This window comes from Tenrec ecaudatus, chromosome 5, assembly GCF_050624435.1.
Source record: "Tenrec ecaudatus isolate mTenEca1 chromosome 5, mTenEca1.hap1, whole genome shotgun sequence".
Lineage (NCBI taxonomy): Eukaryota > Metazoa > Chordata > Mammalia > Afrosoricida > Tenrecidae > Tenrec > Tenrec ecaudatus.
In genome coordinates this window covers 57,890,763-57,914,221 of record NC_134534.1, presented here as the reverse complement: position 1 = coordinate 57,914,221, position 23,459 = coordinate 57,890,763, and the positions used below count along the sequence as shown (strand labels likewise).

At 36.6% G+C, this 23,459-nt stretch overlaps 1 protein-coding gene across 2 annotated transcripts in view; it reads left to right on the top strand.

Annotated features, from left to right (window-relative positions):
- Positions 1 to 23,204, top strand: part of ZBTB10 (zinc finger and BTB domain containing 10) — a 30,383-nt gene extending 7,179 nt beyond the window's left edge. For both annotated transcript variants that reach the window (XM_075549541.1, XM_075549540.1), the window contains exons 2-6: positions 5,166 to 6,048; positions 15,113 to 15,211; positions 18,262 to 18,438; positions 18,589 to 18,761; positions 18,962 to 23,204. In XM_075549541.1, the coding sequence (XP_075405656.1) occupies positions 5,166 to 6,048; positions 15,113 to 15,211; positions 18,262 to 18,438; positions 18,589 to 18,761; positions 18,962 to 19,264 (1,635 nt within the window). In that variant the 3' untranslated portion in view covers positions 19,265 to 23,204. The remainder of the gene's footprint in view (positions 1 to 5,165; positions 6,049 to 15,112; positions 15,212 to 18,261; positions 18,439 to 18,588; positions 18,762 to 18,961) is intronic.
- The last annotated feature ends 255 nt before the right edge of the window (positions 23,205 to 23,459 follow it).

The following is a 23,459-nucleotide window of genomic DNA, read 5'->3' as shown; positions in this document are numbered from 1 at the left end:
TTTGATGTTTTCAGTGTTTTTAAATTCACACTTTGATTTTGTGTTGTAAATGCCTTTTCCCGGTGCTAATTCATTTGAAAAACTAATTCTGAGCAGGGAAGTTAATAGTAAATACTATTCATTGGCTTTTAGCTAGCTAGCATTTTCTACCCTTTTATGCATTGGCAGTAAATGAATTCTAAGCAACCGAAATTATCGTTTCTCTCACTTTCCAGAAGGGTGGTCTTATCGTCTATAAGTTTGTAGCGTAGTTCTCATTTCCCTTGGTTAGTTAAGACCCTTATTTCTTTCAGGTATGTTGTATCAAGCTAGTAGCTTTCCAGTTTTACCTCCATTCTTAATTCCTCTATTTAGTCTTTCACACTGGTAAATAACCCCGGCCATTCAGTTTGCTTATGGAGCTCTAGTGGTGGACTGGTTAAGTGTTGGGCTGCAGTCCTGTTAGTCCTGTTTTTAATCCTTTAGGGGGAGAGGGGGCTACACATCTCTTGGTAATTTGGAAGTGATGGACATTTAGCTCAGAAATATGTGCATAAGCAGATATTTACATTTCATGGTTTGTTTTTTAATCACCTTGAAGTTCATTCATGAATTTTGAACTCTTGAAGCTTTGAAGCTGTCTTGGTTCTTTTGCTTCTGCTGTCTTATAATGCTCATCCTTCTACCCCAATCTTGTATCATTTAAGGCCTTGCCTAACTAACTATCCTTTCTTCAGAAACCAACCCCCACCATCTCCCCCACACCAAGTTCACTTCCACTGAGTCGATTCCAATTTATGGCTACCTTATAGGACAGGGTACAAACAGAAAAATAGGCTTATGTAATGTCTCTTTTCTGTTCCAAGAAAAACGTTTTTTATATTGTTCAGTACCTTAAGGTGTCTCCCCACTAACCATAACTTTTTAGGGACTACTGGTAAACTCATTTTGATCCTCAGTACAGACCATGATTAAAATTGTTAAATTAATGAATGACGGTTAGGGTTTTTCAAGATTTTATGAGGTTTTCCACTGTAGAAATATAACTTTTCTCACCATAGATATAGAAGATGAACGTAAGAATAAGTTAGGAAAATTTTAACTAAATGGGCACTTTTCTCTAGATTCTAAGGTCTTTAAGTTCTAATCGGACTTGATTCTAAGGTCTGTACATGTCTGGTATTAAAATTTTCCTTATGAGCTTTTTCTTTTAATAGTTTTAGGGGCTCATACAACTCTTATCACAGTCCATACATACATCAATTGTGTAAAGCACATTTGTACATTCATTGCCCTCATCTTTCTCAGAACATCTGCTCTCCACTTAAGCCCCTGGCATCAGCTCCTCATTTTTCCCCCTCCCTCCCTGCTCCCCTCCCCACTATGAACTTTTTTCATAGTCCAAAAGCTTCAAGATTTTTTTGGTATTTTATAGTATCTCCGACGTAAGAAATCTCATCTCTTGCCGCCCCCCCCCCCCAGTGTTTGAAGCCCATTTAAAAAATTCTTTATCTAGCCCTTTTAGACTAATACTTGGCTCAAGTTCTATCTTCCTATTTGGGAAAGAGGGTATAAAACATTTCCCTACATTTGAAAAGAGCAGTTGTAGAAATAGTTAATCGTTTTCATTAGTAAGACTTAATGTTATAATCAAGCTTAGCATGTCAGGTGGAACCAGACTGACCCCTTGAGTTCTTAGGGATCCACTTTTAAGATTTTGTCTTTAATTTTATAAAATAAATTTGGTGTCCAGGAAACAGTAGTGACTTTTAATGCTATCCGCTTAATTAGCTCTGTTTTACACAGATCCTCAGGCATCCTCTCATTGGCGCTTATCCACACTCAGAGGTTATGGAGGGTGCATTTTGAAGGGCTATTGAATAACTGCTACACACATGAGGCACAGTGTGCTAATCAGCTGTGGAAAAGAGATTGTTAATGTTGCTTATAAAATCAGTGGACATTACTGTTCTAATAAAACAATGAGTAGTTATGTCTGATTTGTCTAGTTTTTGCCAATAGACAAATATTTTGGTGGATAAGCTCTGTTAGCTATTTTTTTAAAATAAGGAATTTGGTCTAATGAGAAAGACCTTTTTGGAAATTGGGACTGGCTCAGGAAATGCACAACAAAATGACTAACATTAAATGATAGCTACAGTTAGATGTAGCCACCTCTTCAAATGCTCATAGCTGCTTGATACTTGTACACTTTTGATAGTTTTTGGCTTATAAATAGGTATCCACTGCCTCTACAGGCATTTAAAATAGATGTGCATCCAAATTTGATCAGTGCTTACATATTTTGCTATATCAGTTTTTAGTTGATAGTTTCCTATTTTGAAATACTGGTCTGTTATCCTCGTGAAGCATTTAAAGTATCTCAGGATTATCCTGGTTTTTCCATTGATTTCTGATAGCCGGAAGCCATGCAAAAGTTCTTAGATGTATCATGTGACTTGATGCTGGTTTCAGAGAATTTGAGTTATTGTGACATGAAGTAAGAACTAAAACTAGTATTTTTATAATTTAAGCTATACTTAGGATTGGGGTTAAGGTAGGACTTTTGTGATTTTGTAGGAATCTCACCATCTATAACAGTGGTTCTCAACCTTTGCAATGCTGTGACCCTTTAATACAGTTCCTCCTGTTGTGGTAACCCCGACCAAAAAATTATTTTCGTTGCTACTATAACTTTGCTACTATTATGAATTAGGTGATCCTTGTGAAAGGGTCGTTTGAAACTCCCCCCCCACGGGGGCCACGACCCACAGGTTGAGAACCGCTGATTGGGAGTATTGTTCCTATGAGAACAAGAATTTTGTTGCAATTCCAACAACTTGACTTTCCTCTCACTTTTTTCCTTATTTCCTTTTACTCTTCTCTCCAAATGGATTGGTTTTCCCAACATGTTTATTTATAGCCTAGCTCATTCATCTCTTCCAATGTTTTTCCAATGCTTATATCATCATAGATCCATATGTGTGTATTTCACTATTTTTTTGGACACAAATTGTATTCTAAGTTGGTGCTTTATGCAAACGAATGAATTTTTTAAAAATACTTTAAGGCCAGCACTTTTCATATTCCCTGCTATAAATGTTGGAGCAATTTTTCTTTTTGGGTGGGGTGGAGATAACTTTAGTCATTTAGAGAAGTTATTAAACAGTTTTCCAGGCAGTATTCAATCTTTTGGGGGAGCTTACCCACCTAGGCACTTTCTGAAGAAAGTCCTAATGTTCTTACAGACTAACTTTGCCCTCCACATGGTTTCTGAGATTGTAAATCTTTACCCAAGAGTAGATGATTCTCCTGTGGAGTGGATGTTGGATTTGAAATGCCTTTGTTGGTTGATAGCAGCCCTATGCTTAACCCATTGGGCCACCAGAGCACCTGTAAGTGTGGGGTATACTACTATTATTTAAGAAAAGGTTCACATTTGGTTACTTGTCCAAGAACATAAGAGAATAACTGCAGCAGACAGCATTCTGAAAAGTAAAACCACATTCCTTTATCCTCGCTAGTTCTACTACACACAACCTAAAATTACCTGAACTTCAGTGATGGTGGGTACAGTTAATGCTGTTATGAGACTGAGAGAAGATTTTAAAATATTAAGAATTTTTAGTTCCCTGTCAACAACCTCCAAACCTGGAACTGAACTCACCCCCATGGCTCAACTTTCAGCCAAACAATAGGACAGGGTCCTGTAAGATAAACAGTAACACCTGGAAGGCATGCACTCTCAGGATATGAGACCAAAAGGGTATGTAGCATTTGCCCAAGGATAGATACAGCTCTGACGGCAGGAAGAGAGGCTAGCCTGGGAGAGGACACATGGAAATGGCAGGGAGAAAGGGGGATAAGTGCTGCTGTTGAGTTGGGGAATTACAAACAATGTTGTGAATCAAGATGTGTTATGAATTGTTGGGTGGAAAATCAGTTTGCTCCGTAAAGCTTCACCGGGATCATAAAAAGCTTGAAAAGAATTTTGAGTTTGGGAATTCTTTTGAGTAAACAGTACTTATGACACTAATAAGATAAGGCCGTTTTGAAAATAGAGTTTTTGTTGATAGTTTTAAGGGATAGATTTAAATTCTTAAACACCCTATTATTTCCTCTAGTACCTAGTCCATATTAAGATAGAAGGTTATTTTATAATGGCTTTGATTTAGTTCATTAATGTAGTTATCTTTCGATGACGATGCTAGTCATTTTAAAAACTAGCCAAATAGTGTGGAATTCTGTGAGATATTGAAACTCTGCTAACTATATTATAGGAACTCCTGATCATATTTAAAAGATCACTGTGTGGTTATTCCTATAACAGGCATTTTCCCACTAGGGTTTCAAACTTCCTTTATCTTTAGTTAGATTTAATTAACTTCATTGACGTAAGCCATTTAAATATTTAGCTGTGCATAACAATTTACCTTTTAAATAAGATGCGAGTTCAAAAAGCTCATCGAAAGATCTATTATCTTGCGATTCTATTTTTTCATGAACCCTTTGGAATTTTTTTGTAGTGACCAACATATTGCAACTTGAGAGTAAGTTCAGTCAGAGAGGAGACGGAACACAAAGCCTTATCATATAAAAGTATAAGGGACACTAATTTGAGTTACAGATAAATGTTTTGAAGAAAATAATTATATCTTGATTTTAAATAATTCTTAATTCAATTCCTTAAATTGGCAAGGGTGATCAATAAACAACATATTGCTGATCTTGAAACTTAGACTTTCCCTCCCATAATAGCAGTAGGTTATACCATACCAAGCTGTTCATTCCAATCCTCTCAATATTGGTGGTGGTAAACACTAATCTCAAAATACCTAACGATCACTAGCAAATTAATAAGGTAGCTCGGTTGCATAAGTCATGCAACCACTGGACTAACTGAAAGGCACTTTAAACGTACCAGTGATTCTTCTGTGAAAAGCTGTGTGCTTCTGAAACTGCTCTTCTGTAGAGACTACAGCCTTGGATACCTATGGAGCCAGTCCTTCTCTGCCCTGTCCGATCAAAATGAGAATTACGTGGATGGTAATGGGTTTGAAACAAATAAATCTGATGAGTGCTTTTAAAGGAATGACAATGCTGATGATAATATAATGCTTTTCCTGGTGTAGGGGGCTTTAAAATGTAAATAAAATTTAATGTTAATATTTTCCATCCAATTACAGGAATCAGAAATGCCATCAGAGGAAGGGGTCTGTGACTTTAATAGTAAGCCAAATGAGAATTCTTATTGCTATCAACTACTTCAACAACTAAATGAACAGAGAAAGAAAGGTATTCTTTGTGATGTCAGCATTGTGGTGAGTGGAAAAATCTTTAAAGCTCATAAGAACATCCTGGTTGCAGGCAGCCGTTTCTTTAAGACTTTATATTGCTTTTCAAACAAAGAAAGCCCTAACCAAAACAATACTACCCATTTAGATATTGCTGCAGTTCAAGGTTTTTCAGCCATCTTGGACTTCTTGTATTCTGGTAACCTGGTGCTCTCAAGCCAAACTGCCATTGAAGTGATGACAGTGGCCAGCTATCTTCAAATGAGTGAAGTTGTTCAAACTTGCCGAAATTTCATTAAAGATGCCTTAAATATAAGCATGAAGTCGAAAGCTCCAGAGTCTGTTGTTGTGGACTATAATAATAGAAAACCAATTAATAGAGATGGTCTGCCTTCATCACGGGATCAAAAAATTGCCAGTTTTTGGGCAACACGGAACCTTACCAACTTGGCAAGTAACATAAAAATTGAAAATGATGGTTGTAATTTCAACGAGGGCCAAATAGATAACTACCAAATGAGCGACAGTAGTTGGGTCCAGGATGGCTCTCCTGAACTGGCTGAAAGTGAATCTCAAACAAAAGTATTTATTTGGAATGATATGGGCTCCCAGGGAATTCAAGAGACTGGCAAAACGAGGAGGAAAGCCCAGACTGCAAAGCGATTTATTTATACTGTACCACCTAATAACGAGACAGATTTAGATGATTCATCAGTGATGCAGCCACCTGTTGCCTATACAGAAGAAGATTTGTCGTTCATCAAGGAAGAACCAGGTAAATATTGCATACAAAGGTACCTTGATTTTTGAAGTTGCTTTTAATTCTAGCTGGGATATAATCTTGAAGTATATTTTTATATGGAAGGGTTTTCTTTCATAATAAAACATTTATAAATATAATACAATATAAAAATTAGCATTTACAATAGAAGAGGGTGAATCACTCATGAGAATGAGCTTTTTTTTGGACATGTCCTTGTTTTTTCTATAGGCATATACAACTTAGTTTCTCCAAAGATATAGTAATGTAATATCCACACCTCACATACATTTATTTCTTTAAGGAGCTGACTCACATATATTTCTTTAAGGAGCTGGCCTTTTAGCTCCTAATTTTTAGACCAAGTACAGAAAAAGATAAAAGCTTTAGTTTGTAATAGGTTACACATTCAGTTGGATGTCATCAGTTAGAAATTAACACCAAGTCAGTATTCTCAATTTCCCCTACTTGAGCATTTTCTAGCCTTTTGTGGGATTATAATGGGATAGTTCTACTGTGTTTATAGCTACTATCTATTCTCACTACAAATGTTACGGAAGTTGGGTTATTTTAAGTTTGTCCCACTGTCACCCTCTTGTTTTCATGCTCTTTGGTGTTACTTGAGAAAAAGACCCGTGTGTGTGTGTGTGTGTGTGTGTGTGTGTGTGTGTGTGTGCTGAGACTATTTAGTATATATCATAAGGAATGTCTATACAAATCTTAATGTATATCACCTTTACTGTGGAATTTTTAAAAAATGAGTTTGTGGACCATTGCCAGAGTACCAACAGAAAGATAGGATGTTTGAACTTTTCTTTATCTTTGTTTCATCTGCCTATGCCTAGTTTCTATTTGAAGAAGGAGCTTAGTGGGCTTGAGGTTTTCTGTGTCTGCCCCAGACTTGTCCTGCACCAGTGTCATATGTGATTTAACACTTGTTTTGCCTGAAAGGACTGTAAATATTTAGGATCGGATTTTAGTAGTGTGATGGAGTACTTTCTTCCCCAGAGGAAAATGTGATGGTTTAATCCTTTGGGGTAATTGCTGTAAATAAAATATGGAGTATATCACTCTACCATGCTATGACGCTTAATTAGCAATATAGAAAATCTTGGAGTTCTTAATCAGGGCTATTTTGACTTTCTGTTGTATGGATTAATACTACAGATCTGTAGGGGTTTTTTTGTTCTGTTTTAAGTGCATGTACAATATAGAATCATTCCTTTTAAATAATAAGTTAATCTTTTGGTTAGTATTTGATGGGCAGAATTAATCAGGGATGACACCATTCTTAATAGTGCTGCATATAATTAAAATGATTCAAAGGAAGGAAAACACTAGAATTTGAATCATTAATTCATACTTACAAAAATAGTATTGCTTGTGATCATCTTAGTAAACATCCCTACTTAATGACTGTGTTGATAGAGTTAGGCTCACCTTATAGTGATTTTTTTTTTGGTGGTCCCATATGCTTTCAGTGCTTTCCATTCTTCTGCTTGTTTTAAAAATGTAGTCCTCTGTCATTACTGTTATATTTTTCTATCTGATGAAATATGTTTAGATGATAAACATGGTTCTATCCGTAATCTTCTGTGTTCTAACTTAAAAAAAAATGACAACTTTTCAGTGCCTCCAAAGCCAACTTCATTCTGTGGTAGAAAATGGATCTTAGGAGCATTATGATGAGAAAGCAGAGGCTGACAAATTTTTACTATAGAAGGACCAAGCAGTAAATGTTAGTCACCTACTCACGCCTACGATTGTATCATGAAAGCAACAAGCATGCGAGGTGTTCCAATGCAGTTTGATTGCAAACTCTTAGGTGTATGGATTGCTCTGCTCTCACTATGGCTGTTGAGTGGAATCAGCTGGGCACTTTCAGAGTCTAAGGATTTAGATTGAATTGGTTTGGGAAGTTAGTGTGTGCAATCCTGGATGCATGGATTTTTGCCAAGTTTGAGATCCACCGATAATAGAGGGAAAAAAGCTTACACTGGGTGGAAATAATGGTTTAAAAATCAACCCCACCACTTAGCCCCTATATGAATGTGAAGCCACTTTTCTTCAGTTTATTCATCTTTAAAGTATGTTACAGGCAATAAAAATTGATAAACATAGAAAAACACAGATGTAGAAGAACAGTCACGATCACCTGGGAAAGACTCAGGTAATTAAAGTCCTTTTCCAGTGCCATGCCCTTCCTGTGCGCACACACCGTGCAACTGTGGCTTGACCTTTTTCAGTACTGTGCAGAGTTCTTTCTGAAGTCACCTATTCCAGCAAAGTACAACTGATTATTTAGAAACTTTAAGCTAAATTTCCCTTCTGTAATGTCCTACCTCTGCCTTAGCATAGTATATATAGTATATATAAATGGATACCTAAGCTATCCATTGACCCTTTAAATACCTCCACATTTAAAAAATTATTTATAAGCCTGCCATTTCTAGGCTCACTTCTGTTTCAATCACTGTGGATTCTGTGTGTCTTACTATTTTTACAGTCATAAACACACTGTCAGTTTTATCACCCCGAGCTTTTGGTGCACATAGTTGAAGACAACTCTCCAGGCACATTCTGACCCATACAGGACTTCCCTTGTCTGTTGTTCAGCTAGAAAAAGTAGAACTTTGCATTTAATCACTAATCTAGTTGGTCCTTACTGCCACCCACCCACCCTACCCACCCCCCAAAAAAAACCAGTCCCTTTTAACATCAAAACGTTTTTGTAAATATCCCACATCATCTGTTAGGCTTTAATTTCCACATATGCATAATACAGCCTTTTTTTTTCCAGTGAAACAAAATACTTTAAATTCTATACCTGAATGTCTGAGAAGATGTAATAAGTTACTCATTCCATCTACAAGCGATGCTTGGCATATTTGGATTTGTAGATCTCTTATAGAAGTATCTAGGACTTCCTTAGATAGTCTTTATTTTTCTAAATCATTTTATTGGGGTCTCATACAACTTTTAGCACAATCCATACACACTTCCATTGTGTAAAGCACATTTGTACATTTGTTCCACAACATTCTCAAAACATTTGCTCTTCACTTAAGTCCTTGTTATCAGCTAGCTCCGCATCTCTCCCCCCCCCTCCTTAGATGGTCTTAAGCCTACATTTTGTAAACAATTAACTGTAAAAATAATTTTTCAGGGGAAAGAAGCTGATACCAAGGGCTCAAAGTGAAAAAATATATATTGAAAAGTATGAAGCAACATATGTACGAAGATGCTTGATACAATTGATGTATGGATTTAATTTAAGGAGCTTTGATTTAAAATTTTTTTTTAAGTTTTTCAGTTTCTTTTTTAAAAATCATTTTATTGGGGCTCATACAGCTCTTATCACATTTGTACATTTGTTGCCATCGTTTTCAAAACATTTTCTTTCTACTTGAGCTCTTGGTATCAGCTTTTCATTCTTTCCTCTCCCTCCACTACCCTCCCTCCCTCCCTCCCTCATGAACCCAAGATTATTTATAAGCCATTATTTTTTCATGTCTTACACTGACCGATGTCTCCCTTCACCCACTTTTCTATTGTCCATCTCCCTGGGAGAGGTTTATAGGTAGATCATTGTGATCGGTTCCCCCATCTCCCCCCACTTTCCCCTTACCCTCCTGGTATAGCAACTTTCAATATTGGCCCTAAGGGGTTTATCTGTCCTGAATTTCCTGTGTTTCCAGCTCTTATCTATACCCGTGTACGTGCTCTGGTGTGGCCAGATTTATAAGGTAGAATTGGGGTCATGATAGTGGAGGGGGGAGGAAGCTTTAAAGAACTAGAGAAAAGTTTCTTTCTCTTTGAGCCCTTGGTATCAGCTTCTGAGCCCTTGGTATCAGCTGCTGAGTTTAGTTGCATATTTAAAACTGCCAGCAAAACCAAAAATCTGGATAGGGAACAGAATATCAGTACCAATAGGCAAAACCTTCATCCCTGCCTTGGCAATTTGCTACCGGAAAACAAATTTCAGCCAGGTAAAGCTTGAAATTTAAGATTTAAAATTGTAGGGACATAAATAACTGAATTGCATTTGTGTTCCCTTGTTGCATTTAGCCTATAAGCGAGGTGCTAATCTGGATTTTGTTTTTTTGATGTGCTGACATGAAGCGGGGCATTTTGGGGAATGAGGCATGTAATAAGTTGGTAGATGCTGTTGTAGGCACAGATTTCAAGGATGTGGCAGGTTCCAAAATAGGTGCTTCATGATTGGCTCAAACCACCAACCTTTCAGCAAGTAGGATGCTTAATTACCCATTTGTGCCACTCGGGACTCCAGAAATATTTGAAATAAGGGATTATTCTAATTGCTATAAATTGGATTAACTTCTGCTCTTCCATAATTTGAGTAGTAATACTTGGTAGGGAGCCCTGGTGGCATAGCGGGTTATGCACTGGCAGTAAAGGTGATGACTTAAGGGTTTAGGGCCCAGTGGCTGACACTTAACAAGCCTTAATTATATCTTAACCACCTTTCTAATGCACAGTAAGTAAAAATCACTGTCATTAGTCAATAGTACTGCCCCTGTGAGTTTACAATTCTGTAAGTGGCTGTTTATGGACATCAATTGCTGTTCTCCCAAGGAGCAGCTGGTAGTCTTGAACTACCTACCTCGGAGATCACAGCCCAACTTGTAACCTATAATGGTAAGGAAACGACTTCATAATTCTGAAATCCAAGAAACTAAGGACTTAGAGTATTTTCTTCTTCCTTTGGCAGTAAAATCAGCACTTTGAAACTTTTACTTATTTCCTTAAATGTGAATTGATTTTGCTGGGCCTGCAAGCTTCAGATAGTTAAGAGCCCTCACGGTGCGGTGGCTATAAGTTGGACTTTGCGTTTTGAAATTACCAGCTGCTCCAGGGGAGAGCGCTACAAAGAGGGAGTCACATCTTCAGAACTCACAGGGCAGTTCCACCCTGCTGTACGGGTCACTGTGAGTCACTGTCGGCAACCGGATGACAGTTAATTTGGGTTTTTTCGTGTGTTTGTTATAGATTAGTTTTCCTCATAAGGAATTCCAGGTTTTCTTCGTTCAATACCTTTCACACAAGCTTTTGGTGGAGTATGTAATGAGGGATGTATTGCTTTTTAAAATGTCAACGAATTTTTTTAAAGAAATGGGTATGGGTTGGTAATATGAAGGTCTGGTCATAATTTTTAACTCCGAAAGATCCATCAACACCTAATAGAAGAACTTAGAATCTGTAACTGCTTAAAAATTGTCATTGACCCCCCCCCCCCCCAAAATACCTGCTGCATTCATTTCTGGTGTATAGCAATCCTATGTGGAGTTTCCGAGGCTTCACAGGAGCAAACAGCCTCATCCATCTTTTGAGGAGTGGCTGGTCCATTGGAACCACTGACTTTCAATTTAGGAGCCCAGCATCTGCCATCCCTACCGAGCCACCAGGGCACCTTGAATAAGTGGATTGTCTATGCCTTATAAATATCAATGTCTTTTTTTACAGTGTGACACAGCTTTCATGCACAGGTTAAATTCTATTCAAAACATTTGAAGTTTTCCTCCCCAAGAAGTCATTTTATAAGCAAAGATTACTTTTGGAGACTATGAAATATCTTTTGAGCAAGGGAAAAAAAATTTGAGTTCCTAGTTTTTTGGTAACAACAAAAAATACTCTAAGTGAGGTGACTTTAGAGAACTGTGCAGGAGGCTACAAGTCTTAATAGGGTCTTTTGGTGGGCTTTTCTCCAATTTCCGGTGTCCCCAGCAGTCTCTGGGCGCTCTCTTAGTTGTAACTGCGCACTCCTGCTGTCTGTCTGTCTGTTCTCAGTCCGTTCTGCTCTTCTTTAGAAGGCACCACTGAAAGGTGAGAGGTTTACAAGCCACCCTCACTCTGGTTTGACCTCTGGTCTAACCTCATGAGCACCACCACAAAAGAAAACTTATTGACAAATAAATAGGATTATATTTACAGGCAAGGGGGGCTGTTGGAGCTACAATTCATTCTAAAACACTTGGTAATCCTATTGCAATCGAGATGAATTCCGTCCATGGAAGTTGTTCATAGTAAGAGGGACTGTGTGTACTGTCCTCAGTAAGAATTTACAATGAATACACCAGAGAGCAGACTGCACAGCTCCTCACTTCTTAAGAGTTAAAGGGAAAAATCCCAGGAGGTGGTCATATTCTTTCTTGTTGGGTCTTCCAGAAATTTACCAGGAGTTGGAGAAGAGCAACAAGTGAATGCGAAAAAACTTAATATATATGTGAATGAATAAAGGAGAGTTTAGTAGAATGAAGTTTTTTATCCCTTGAAACCTTATGGCACATGAGTCAGATTCCATATTGGGCTGTTTTTGTTTTTTACATCATAATTTACAAATCATTCCATCATATTAAGATTTGGTAATGATCACCACAATCAATTTCAGAACATTTTTTTCTCGTTGCAGTTAGCTCTCTCTATCTCCTATCCACCCCTGTCGGCAAGTGGCCATGCCTGTCGGCAGCTGTCAATCCAGTTTATTGTCTACCTACCAATCTACCCATCCTAGATTTAGTATACCAAAAAATCATACAGAACATAAATTCCATGAGCACTTAATATATAATACATTACTCAGCCGTGAGAGAGAAAAGCTGATTGTAATGAATGGCGGAGGGAGGAGAGTGGGTGTGTATGTTTAGATTTGTCCAAAATCTCGTTTTGCTGCCATCAAAATGATACTCAAGGAAGAGTAGAACTGAACCAAGGCTGTAATCTTTGTGGGAACAGAAAGCCTCATCTGTCTCCCTTAGAGCTATGAGTGTTTTTGAACTGCTGACGTGTGGTTACTAGACCAACTTGTAATCCATTATGCCACCAGGACACATCTGTTAGTATATAGCTATGTAAAAATGAAACTTTGAATACATCTTATGAGTTTTTGTACAATAGAGTTTAGCTGTTTCAAAAACCTTCCTTAGTGACAATTTCTCTCACCTTTCTTTTTGAGAACCTTTGTGTTTAATGAAATCTGGATTAGTCAGCACCTATCTTTGTGTTTGGAATTTTGAGAATCAGGAGCAAAGTGGTTAAGGAGACCTTCTTCCCAAGCCTGTTTAGCACTTACTGGCAGGATTTTCTAGGCTGCAGTCTTTATAGTTGCAGATCACCAGATAGTTGTCCTGTGGAGCCTGTTTGTGGCTATGAACTACCAACCTCTGGGCTAGCAGCTCAGCACTTGCCCATTGTGCCACATGGAGGGAGGGGGGGACAATTGCTAACATGATTCTAGGGAGGCTGTTGCTTTAAAGGTAGAAATGTATTACTGTGAACAATGATAGTAGATACCTCAACCCTCAGATGTTAGAGAGTTTTTTAATTGGCTAGAAGGGATAGCAGTTAAGTGAATATTGATTTTTGGAGTTAGGGTTTATTTTTGCTTAGCCAAAAAAAAAAAAAGGAGGTATAAATTATCACTAGCAAAGTAAGGTTATGTTTCCTACATTGGACTTTATAGCCTGCCAAGCTCTGCTGCTGACCAAAGATGCAATTTTTTAACCTTGCTCAGACTTAACATCTTCATTTAAAACTGTATAAGTAGTGAACATTAAATGAGATGAAAAGATTTAGCACTAGATTTGTAAAAATTGTTTTAAAAAGTCTTATACTTAACAATTAAACTTTTAAAAAAATTAGGTGAAGGTTTATAGAGATGCGTTTTATATTCCACAATTCATAGCTTTCTTAAACATTCCCCTCAGTGAACCTCACCTTCCCCCCCACGACCTGTGCCTTTTTTTATCTTCAATGGCTGCTTATTTTGCCACAGGCATAAGTTCCGTTCCAGACCTGAAAGGTGACTAAGAACCATAGTCTCGGGGAGTGGGGTGTTCCTGGTCTCTTATAATTCTGAGATTTGTTCCAGATTTTTCTTCCACTCTGTCGAGGACCTTCTAATGTGATCTTTTTCAGCGCAGTCGGTAGTGGTAGCCGATACCATCTAGTTTTTCTGGTCTGCATCCGAGAGAGAACAGTGTTGTCCTAGACAATCCTTTGGACTAAGTGTTCCCCTGTGCTTCATCCCTTTTCTCTCCTCCATAGAGGGAGGGAGAGAGCATAGATGAACCAATACTTAACCAAAGAAGGCTGTAGAGCATTGCCTTTTTGAACTATGTTACGTCAGTTCACCTAGAAAGGAGTTCTTCCCTTTTCCCATTTCCTCTGTTGTTGGTCTGACAACCAGAGAAAGGCACTTATTTTCAAAAACAGAAGAAATCACATTGCTTATGAATACGCTATGTAGTGAATAATAGTAAACATGTAACCTGAGAACCTAATGTCTTATCCCAAAACTCACTATCACCAAGTCAGTTCCCACTCGGAGTGTTTCTGTTGGCCTTTTGCTATATACGAGTAATTAGACCTTAAATATTTTAAAGTTTGTATGTATTTTTTTCAATCTTAAAACTTTAGGGAAATTTTGTAATTTGCTTTTTAATGGAGCAAAAGCCATTTTTTGGCCAAATTAGTGGTTGGTTGCCTGGATTCTATCCCACTTGCATTGTTTTAACTGATCAAAAATAAATAGGTAGTTTGGCTGGTGTCTTAATAATATACTGCAATGGTATGGTATTGATTCCTAAGCTAAACATTACTATTATATATATATATATATATATTGTCAGCCCTGGAATATTGATATTTGTTTTGAGAGCCAACTACTATTGATGCTTTTCAAAAGAAAGATAATTTCATAATCTGCAGCATATGTGTGATTTTATTTTTGAAAAACTTGTTCACAGAAAGAATATATCTAATGTGTTTTTAAAGCCCACCCATGCCTCACTCTCCCCTCCCTTTCTTGAATTTGAATTTTGTATTGCCAGAGACATTATAAGCGTTCAGGTGGTACTAAAATTGGTATGCAATTTGTCCTGGCTGCAAAACCTGTTCCTAAATATGTACTTGTTCTTTTGTGTGTGCCTTGTAATTTTTAAGCACATAGACAACCATTATAAATATGCTTTCTATATAGTCTGCATAAGGAAGAAATCTAAGAAGGAATTGCTGTTTTGAACATGGTTTCTAAATAGTAAATTTTATGTCTCCTTTTCAGAGTTGGAAGGTGCTCTGCTTTCAGGGCCAGATTGTGACAGGAATTTGAATGCAGCTTTGTTGGTTGAAGCTGGTTCTGGTCAAGAAACAAGTGATGCTGGTATGTACACCAGGCTGATGTGAACATGCTTACTAAGGGTCACCACTGTTTCTTTCCCTTAAACACATGTTCTTGGGTCTGTTCCAACGCATAGTAACATGATGTATGATTTCCGGAGTTCAAAATCTTTACAAGATTAGAAAGTCTCATCTCACAGATGAACTAGTGAGTGAGCTCCTACCTTGCCTTTAATAGTCCATTGCTAACCCAAAAGCACAGTCTGCGCTCCTTGCTTCTTTCTCTTAGAGTATTGCATCTTTATTTTTATATTATCAACAGTTATTAGTTTAATCCTTCCTGCTTGTATACAAATGGAATGGAAATTATGATACTGGTTTGGATATGAAATAATAGTGACTTTTGTTTTTATAAATCATTTTATTGGCGGCTCTTGTAGCTCTCAATGACCGTTTTTAAAGGCTACAATTACTTTGGAAAAATAGTTATGCTGATGCAGTGCTTTTTAAGCTTTGTCAGAGGAGTTAATTGACACAATAGTCTGCCTATAAAAAATGATCCCTAATCCTAAATTTATGAGACACGATGTGGTGGCATTATTAGTTGGTTCTAAGTCATACTTGTCTGAAATGTACCTTGCAGAAAGCTTGTTACACACAGAGTCAGAATATGTGAGTAAACTAGAAAGGGGGAAACATTTCCTTTGCAGAAAAATGCCTAGAGAAAAAATGTGCTGAGTGTTATACAATCGAAAAATAACTTTTTCAGCTCCCCCAGTAAATAGCTTTGCAGTCGCCACAGTAAACTCGTTCTGTTGAATAGGTGAAAGATTGGGAACTAGATAGTAACATAGTCTCCCAAATTATTATATTCACAAAAGGTACAAAGGCATCTGTATACAATAAAAGATACTTATGAACATGAACATCACTATAATCAAGTGATTATTAACCAGTATCGGTAATTATAGAAAAGATTAAAATTGGGCCTCTTGATGTGATACTCTGAGGCATACAGCATCATATAAGGTCTATACTAACCAGAAAGGTTAAACCTGAATCTAATCCTTAAGGAAAAAAATCAGTTAATGTGGAGCTATATTGACAGTTGATCCAGACTGAAAGGTCGAGGTCAGGAATGACAAACACAGGAAGTGCTAGATTAAAGGAGACCAAGGAGAGACAGCTAAATACATCTATCTTGATTAGTTCTTGGGTCTAAAAGTCAGAGTACAGGAATAATTGAAAATTTGGTTATGGTGCATGTGTTACCTATTTCATGGATGTGGTGCTATAGGTATAAAAGAGAATGTTGTGAAAGATACATCCTGAATTGCTTAAGGATGAAATGATACGTATACAAGTTGTTTTTGAATAGGGCAAATCAGTGTGTATGTATACACATAACGTACATGTGCCACACCTTAACATTTGTTGGAGATAGGTAAAGGAATGTGGTATATTGTTTCCATTTTTCTGTAGAATTGGAGTTCTTGATATGTTGGGACACTCTTAGAAAGTTGAATTCAATATTCACTTACCGAAATTTAGCCATAGTTCCGAAGAAACTGCCTGAAGGTGGCTTGGAAAGATATTACCCATCCACCTCCAAAGAGGTTTTAAAAGCTCACCAGTCTTAACTGAGACTTGAAAACTCTTGATTGTACAAAATAATCAGTAATAGGGTGAGAGCATGTTAATCCCTTGAGTAGCAGGTCAGAAACCTACTCTGACAGTGGGTTTCATGAATTACAAAGAGAAACATGTAAATTTTGGAATTAGTTCACGGAGAAAGAAAGGTAAGTTCATGAATAGCATACTTCAAACAATGTGTATTTACCCATGGCTCTGCAGTCATTGAGAGACTGAAGACGAGTTCTCTTAGTAATATAATTCATAGTGGCTTGGATAAAGTTGTTCCAAGTATAAAAACATTATTCTAAGAACATCACAATAAGTAATGAAGTACAGCTTTAAAATACTTCAGAGACACTTTTGCATTATTGGGGTATTAATATTTTCACCAAAGTGGCAAGCTTACGTTCTTTTACTTTGTAAGATGGTATTTCTGATAGGTGTTGGAGAAGTAAAATCTTACCAAGTTTATTCCTGTGCCCTGGAGAGAGGTGCAGAGGAAAGTGTGAGTTCCATGAAGCGCGAGCACAGAGGCTAGGAGGGCGTAATAGAGTGACAGGGGAAAGAACAGGGGCTAGGGCAAGGTAGGATTTTAAAGATGTCCAAGGTCTTTTATTTAAATGCAGAACAATGATGTCTCTGACAGCTAGCTGTGTTGAGAATGGACACTTAGGAAGGCAGTAGTGGAGACCAGGGACACAAGCTATTGGCAATAGAAAGTGGTCCAGAGGCAAAAATTGGTGGTGGTTGATTAGACCAAGGCAGTCATAGCCAGGGGGCATTCATGGTTATCTTTTCTGTATTGCCAGATCCAAGGAATTACTAACTCAAGGTGAAATGAAATTCAGAGATTATTCCTGTGAAAGGTCCTCAGGCACAAAATCACTCGGACACCCACTGTTCTGATTGTACCTTGTGGCCTTTTATTTTGGGACAGAGTTAAAAGTGTGGTTGAACTTCATGAGGACATTAAACAATTATTTGCCTCCACTATGTCTGAAATAACCAACAAAGTATTCAAAGAACCAAGAATGTATGATTTTGCCATATTCTTTATCTTTAATTTTCCTATACTAGGAAAATTAAAATAAGGTTATGTGATTATGAGTGTAATAAGATCACACAGTTAGCAACAGGATAGCAACTGTTAAGACAAATCTGCTTTTATGCTTGAAAACCCAACTTTTAAGAGTCTTTTCATGTGATTTTCACCCACAGATTTAGTACCTAGATTTTAGTTTTTAATGAAATTCTGTTTCTGTGTAAGATGTCTGTACCAAACAGGATATAGATACCCTAGTTTTCTAATGAAATGTCAGTTTTCTGGAATATTTTGTATTAAACACTTATATCATTCTCATAGGCTTTATAAATGCTTACATTTATTTTGTTTACTGACTGTAAGAGGTAGATCTTAATTACCATCATTCTATCAAAATCACTTTTTAATTACATTAGGTACTTCACATGAATTCAAGTATGGGTTGATGCCTGGCCCTTCAGGTGATTTCAAGTATGGATTGATACCGGGTACTTCAAATGATTTTAAATATGGACTGATACCAGGTGCGCCAAATGATTTCAAGTATGGATTATTGCCAGAGTCTTGGCCAAAACAAGAAACCTGGGAAAATGGCAAGTATCAGTCAACTCTATATGTACAGAGCTCCTATTTTTTAAAGACTTTAAATGATTTTAACTTTCCTCAGAAATAGAAAATAAGCACACACTTTGGATAGCAAATCTGTCTAATGTGTAATAAAAACCTTTTCCCCCCTTTCAAAGGTGAATCACCTGTAACCATGAACAAGTTAAAATGCCCTCACTGTAGCTACGTAGCCAAATACAGACGGACACTAAAAAGGCACCTGCTCATTCACACCGGAGTGAGGTCATTTAGCTGTGACATTTGTGGAAAGCTGTTTACTCGAAGAGAACATGTAAAAAGACATTCCCTGGTAAGTAGTAGCTTCAAATATAATAATGAATGCTTGAGCTAACACTGTATGTCAGGGAAATTTAAGGAAGGTCGGCTGTGAGAGGGCTTGCATGCAAGAATGGTAAGTCGTATGTTCAGTCATTAAATAGGTGCTTTCGTTTAAGTTGTTCACATTGTCTATACGTACTGTGCTTATTGGATTTTCCACCTTTCTATTAGGTGCATAAAAAGGATAAAAAATACAAGTGTATGGTGTGTAAGAAGATCTTCATGTTAGCAGCCAGTGTTGGAATAAGACATGGATCTCGACGCTATGGTGTGTGTGTAGACTGTGCAGATAAATCACAACCAGGAGGGCAAGAAGGCGTAGATCAGGGACAGGATGCAGATTTCCCTCGGGATGAAGAATATGATGAAAATGAAGTAGGAGAAGCTGATGAAGAGCTGGTGGATGGAGAAGATCCGAATGATCCATCTCGATGGGATGAGTCAGCAGATGTTTGTATGTCTCTAGATGACTGACTGACCCGCTCTACTCAAGGATGCTGCATTTGGACATAATATGAATCAACAATTTGAAATGTTGAACTTGAAGGCTTGCATAATATGGTACATAATATGGTAGTTATGTTGCTGTGAAAACTGTAGGGTCAAAGCCTTATAGCAAAAAATTTTTTTTATATTTGCACAGGACTGTACAGCAAACCACCTTGTGGTTGGATTACATGGAGTCCCCGCATAGTCAGTTATCGAAGTAAAGATATTTTTTATTTATAGGATATACAGTAAACTATTTGGGTCCTCTGAAAAGCCTAGTACTTGTGTTTATAGAACTTAACACTCGTGTGCCATTTAAACGAGTGGAGAAAATACATTTTTGGAATTACAGTGACAGCTGACCCAATTGCTCTGTCAATCAAACCACTCAGGCTAGTTTGTACTAGTAGGGTTTGTTTCTATTTTTATTTTTATTATTATTTTTTTTAAATACAGATTTTTCAGTGAGGGGATTTTCCAACCCCATTGGTTCTACCTTGTATTTTCCATTTTAATTTCTCCATAACTTAAACCAAGTGTTTCCTAGGCCTAGCTATTTCTCAATTTTGTCCTGATAGACATGTTTATAAGAACTGGAGAGGTAATTTATTGGAATGAACTAACTGACTTCCTCCATTCCCCTTTTCCTTTTTTGACATGAATTTTACTACTTCACAGATAAAGAATGATGTTGAAAAGTTACCGTGGTTAAGTTGAAAGTACCACTAAAATGATTATGATTTAGAAGTAACTTTCTCCTGCTGCTTTAACCTGATAAGTGGTCACTATAGACATAAGTCTGTCTGGCGTTTTCTGGCACGGCAGCCTGGTTTGGGTATCTGTTACTTTGGCACTATTCTTGTTAGCCTTTTTTTTTTTTTTTTTTTGCCAGTGTACTATACCTCAGTCCTATTTGAAAGACAAATCTTAATTTAAAGAAAGTCTAGAAACAAGAAGTAAAATGAATGATTTGTTTTATAATTTATCATCCATGTCCAGTTTGGTTAGCTTGTTATGCAATATAAGTGAATTATCAGGTTTTTATTCTTGTGCCCTTTTTATCATTAAAAGTAACACAAAAATTACGTTCTCTTTTGTTTCATACTTACCTGGGATATTGAATATTTTTTAAATTGTGATGGATAATTTAACTTTTATATTTCTTAGTTATCATCCCTTGATATAGTCTATATTGATAACCATGATTTAACAGTCTATAAAATCTCAAAATTTGAGAGGCTTTACAATTTATTGTTTAAAAAAATCTTCAGGGTACAAAGGGTAATATATTAAGTTAAATTTTTATTTAGCCTGGTGGCAAATGAATCACCGAATAATCATTGAACTCACAGCTACATTTTGCTTAGTAATAGTAACATTGACAGAATTTATCAGGAACATAATGTATATTGTACAAGATTTGAGGGACATCATATTTTCACCTTTCTTTTAAATAAAATCTGAGTATATTTTCCTATTTTGTATCAGGTAACAAAAATATGCTAGTCATGTGGAAAATGTTTTGACAAATATAATCCTTTTGGTGCTCTATCTGATCAAAGTGGATAATCTGGTATGTTTTAAGAGACAACCTTTATCAATGTCTCTTATTTCAGTTGAATGATGATTTAATGTTAGACATTCGTGTTTCTGCTTGGTTAAATCAAAGATGCATTACAGTTACATGGCTGTATTCACCTTTTGTCATCTAAACTGTAAACCAGACAGGGGACTAGCTTTGGTTTTATTTTTGTTCAAAACTAAAGACTATATCTTCAGTGTTCTAGTCAGATGAGAAATGTCATTTTGGTGGGGTCCAAAGTAGAATTTAGTTGGGCAGAGATACTATGAATGAGAAAGTATTTTAAAACATACAATGTTCTGCTTTGTGAATATGTAAGTACAGTATAAAGATTTCTCTCACCCCATTTATCCCTTCCTTTAAAATAAACCATAGTTTACAATTGGTAGATCTGTCTATATATAAATATATATTAAAGAGAAAAGATATATATCTTGAAATCACTTAAATCCGCTTTATTAGACTACAGTTCACTTATTGCATAGAAACTGGACTTGGCGTTACATTCTTATTGTACTTTTCTTTAAGATACAAACTTATTCTTTTGAAAATGAATTTTCTTTTACTTTCAATCATTTATGTATATCTGGTAAATTATGACCAAATTTTTTGTTAGATTGCATACAGTAAATTGAAATATACACTTGGTACACTAAAGGTTTGTGTGCTTTTGTTTTGGTTTTAGTTGGAAACAAGGTTTGATGTAGATGGCTTGTTACTGTTAATTTAAAAATCTAAATTGTCCATTGCCTATTGTGTTTTTGACAGTTTTGACTATTTAGTCAACTGAATTATACTTTTAAACGTTTGTTTTTAGAAAGATAATCCAAAGGGGGGTGGGAAATGTTTATACTCTTGACTATTAGCCTCAGCCTATATAAAATTACTTTAAAGGAAATGTTTTATCAGAAACAAAGTTGACAAATTTTTCTACTTGCTGACTGCCTAATTTATTTTGATTTATGATCTTGGAGGGGACTGCCTTTTCCTTTCTAGATCTTTTTAAAACATAGTTTTTAGTACTAAGGTACACTACTGGACATTTCTATTTTTTTAAGTATTCTTTTTCTGACTTAATGTACAATTTGAGGAAGTTGACAGATACTAAGAACTTATGATTGGTCTCAGAGAGGCAACCATGGAATACTCATAATTTTGTCAATGGATTTCGGGCAGAATTATGTGGGTCACATTTGTTGACTTTTTCTCTTGTAACTTATATTCTAAGCAAAATATATTTTAGAGCTTTTAATTTTAATGAAGGGGAAGAGAATAAACTATTCCTTTCATGTTTACTGTAGGAACAGACCCCTTCACAAATCAAGGTCGTGTATTGGTTCTTGTGATTTCTCACACAGTTATTTCCATACGGTCCCTTCCTCCTCTTAGTTATTGATTGACCTGATTTTTCATACTCACTAGTTCTGCTAAATTTTAGCACTCTAGCCATTTAGATCCAAAAGCAAAAGAAACTAAGAAAGGGGAAACTGAACAGTAAGTCATAAGTAGCTTTGAAATTTAGGGGTAAAACACTAACTGGTTTAGGTTGAGCCATCCTGATTGAGAAGAGGGAGGAAACATTTAGAACACTATCTGGTACATATTAAGTGCACAGTACTTCTTAGCTGTTAACTAATGAATGTGAGCCAAGAGGGGAAAAATGGAGCAAGAAAGTAGGAAATGAAAGGATACAGTCTTGAAAATTTATATTAATATAATACAGTGTAGATAGGGCCTGAAGATGATTTTGAAGTAGCATAGTATAGGGGAGAGTGTGTTGGAAAACAGGTTTTAAAAAATCTTAATTTAAAAACTTCAGCAAGCTTTATTTATATTTTTAGTATTTTCTGAACGTGGCAGGAAACGTTTAGACTTATTTTTTTGAATAATGATTCCAAAAGCTACCATTTGTTTTTGGTACACATGGAGTGCCTATGTATGCTGTTCCTTGCGCTTTACATGATTTTATTGAATTTCCTATAAGGTAGGTGCTATTGTCTCCATTCTATAGATGTGGAAAGGCAAAGAGAAATTCAGAAACATGCCTGATTTAACACTGCTTTTAAATGCTAGAGCTAGGATTTAATCGGGTCTCATTCTGAAAGCCCTTCCCTTTCCCATTAGTTAACTTTTGTAGAATTCAGCTCTTGAGAAAGGAGTTTACTTATGGAGATGTGTTTTCCTTACAAAGCACCCGAACAGCCATTTTCAGAATGTGGGTGTCTAATCTGTGCCCGCCCCGCCCCCCAAATAACTACCCTTACTACTTTCCCCATCTAATAAAGCAATTGTTTTGTCACTTGACTCTAGTAAACTAAACCAAACACAATGCAGCACATGCTATTAATTGGCTGTTGCCTTTTCATTTTCAAAGGGATGGTTTTTGACAACAAGTTTCGAACCCCACTTTTTATCTGTGCCGTTCAGTCACCCAGATCCTTAAACTTAATTATGGTACACAAACATGTGCTTAGAACTAGCAGGTGTCTTTTTAAAGTCTTTTTAGGATTTAAAATGGAAGGTTCTTTTCCTGCTGTACCCCTGCTTTCAAGTGAAGTTAAAAATTCTAAGTGGTTTTTAAAATGTGTTGGGGACGTG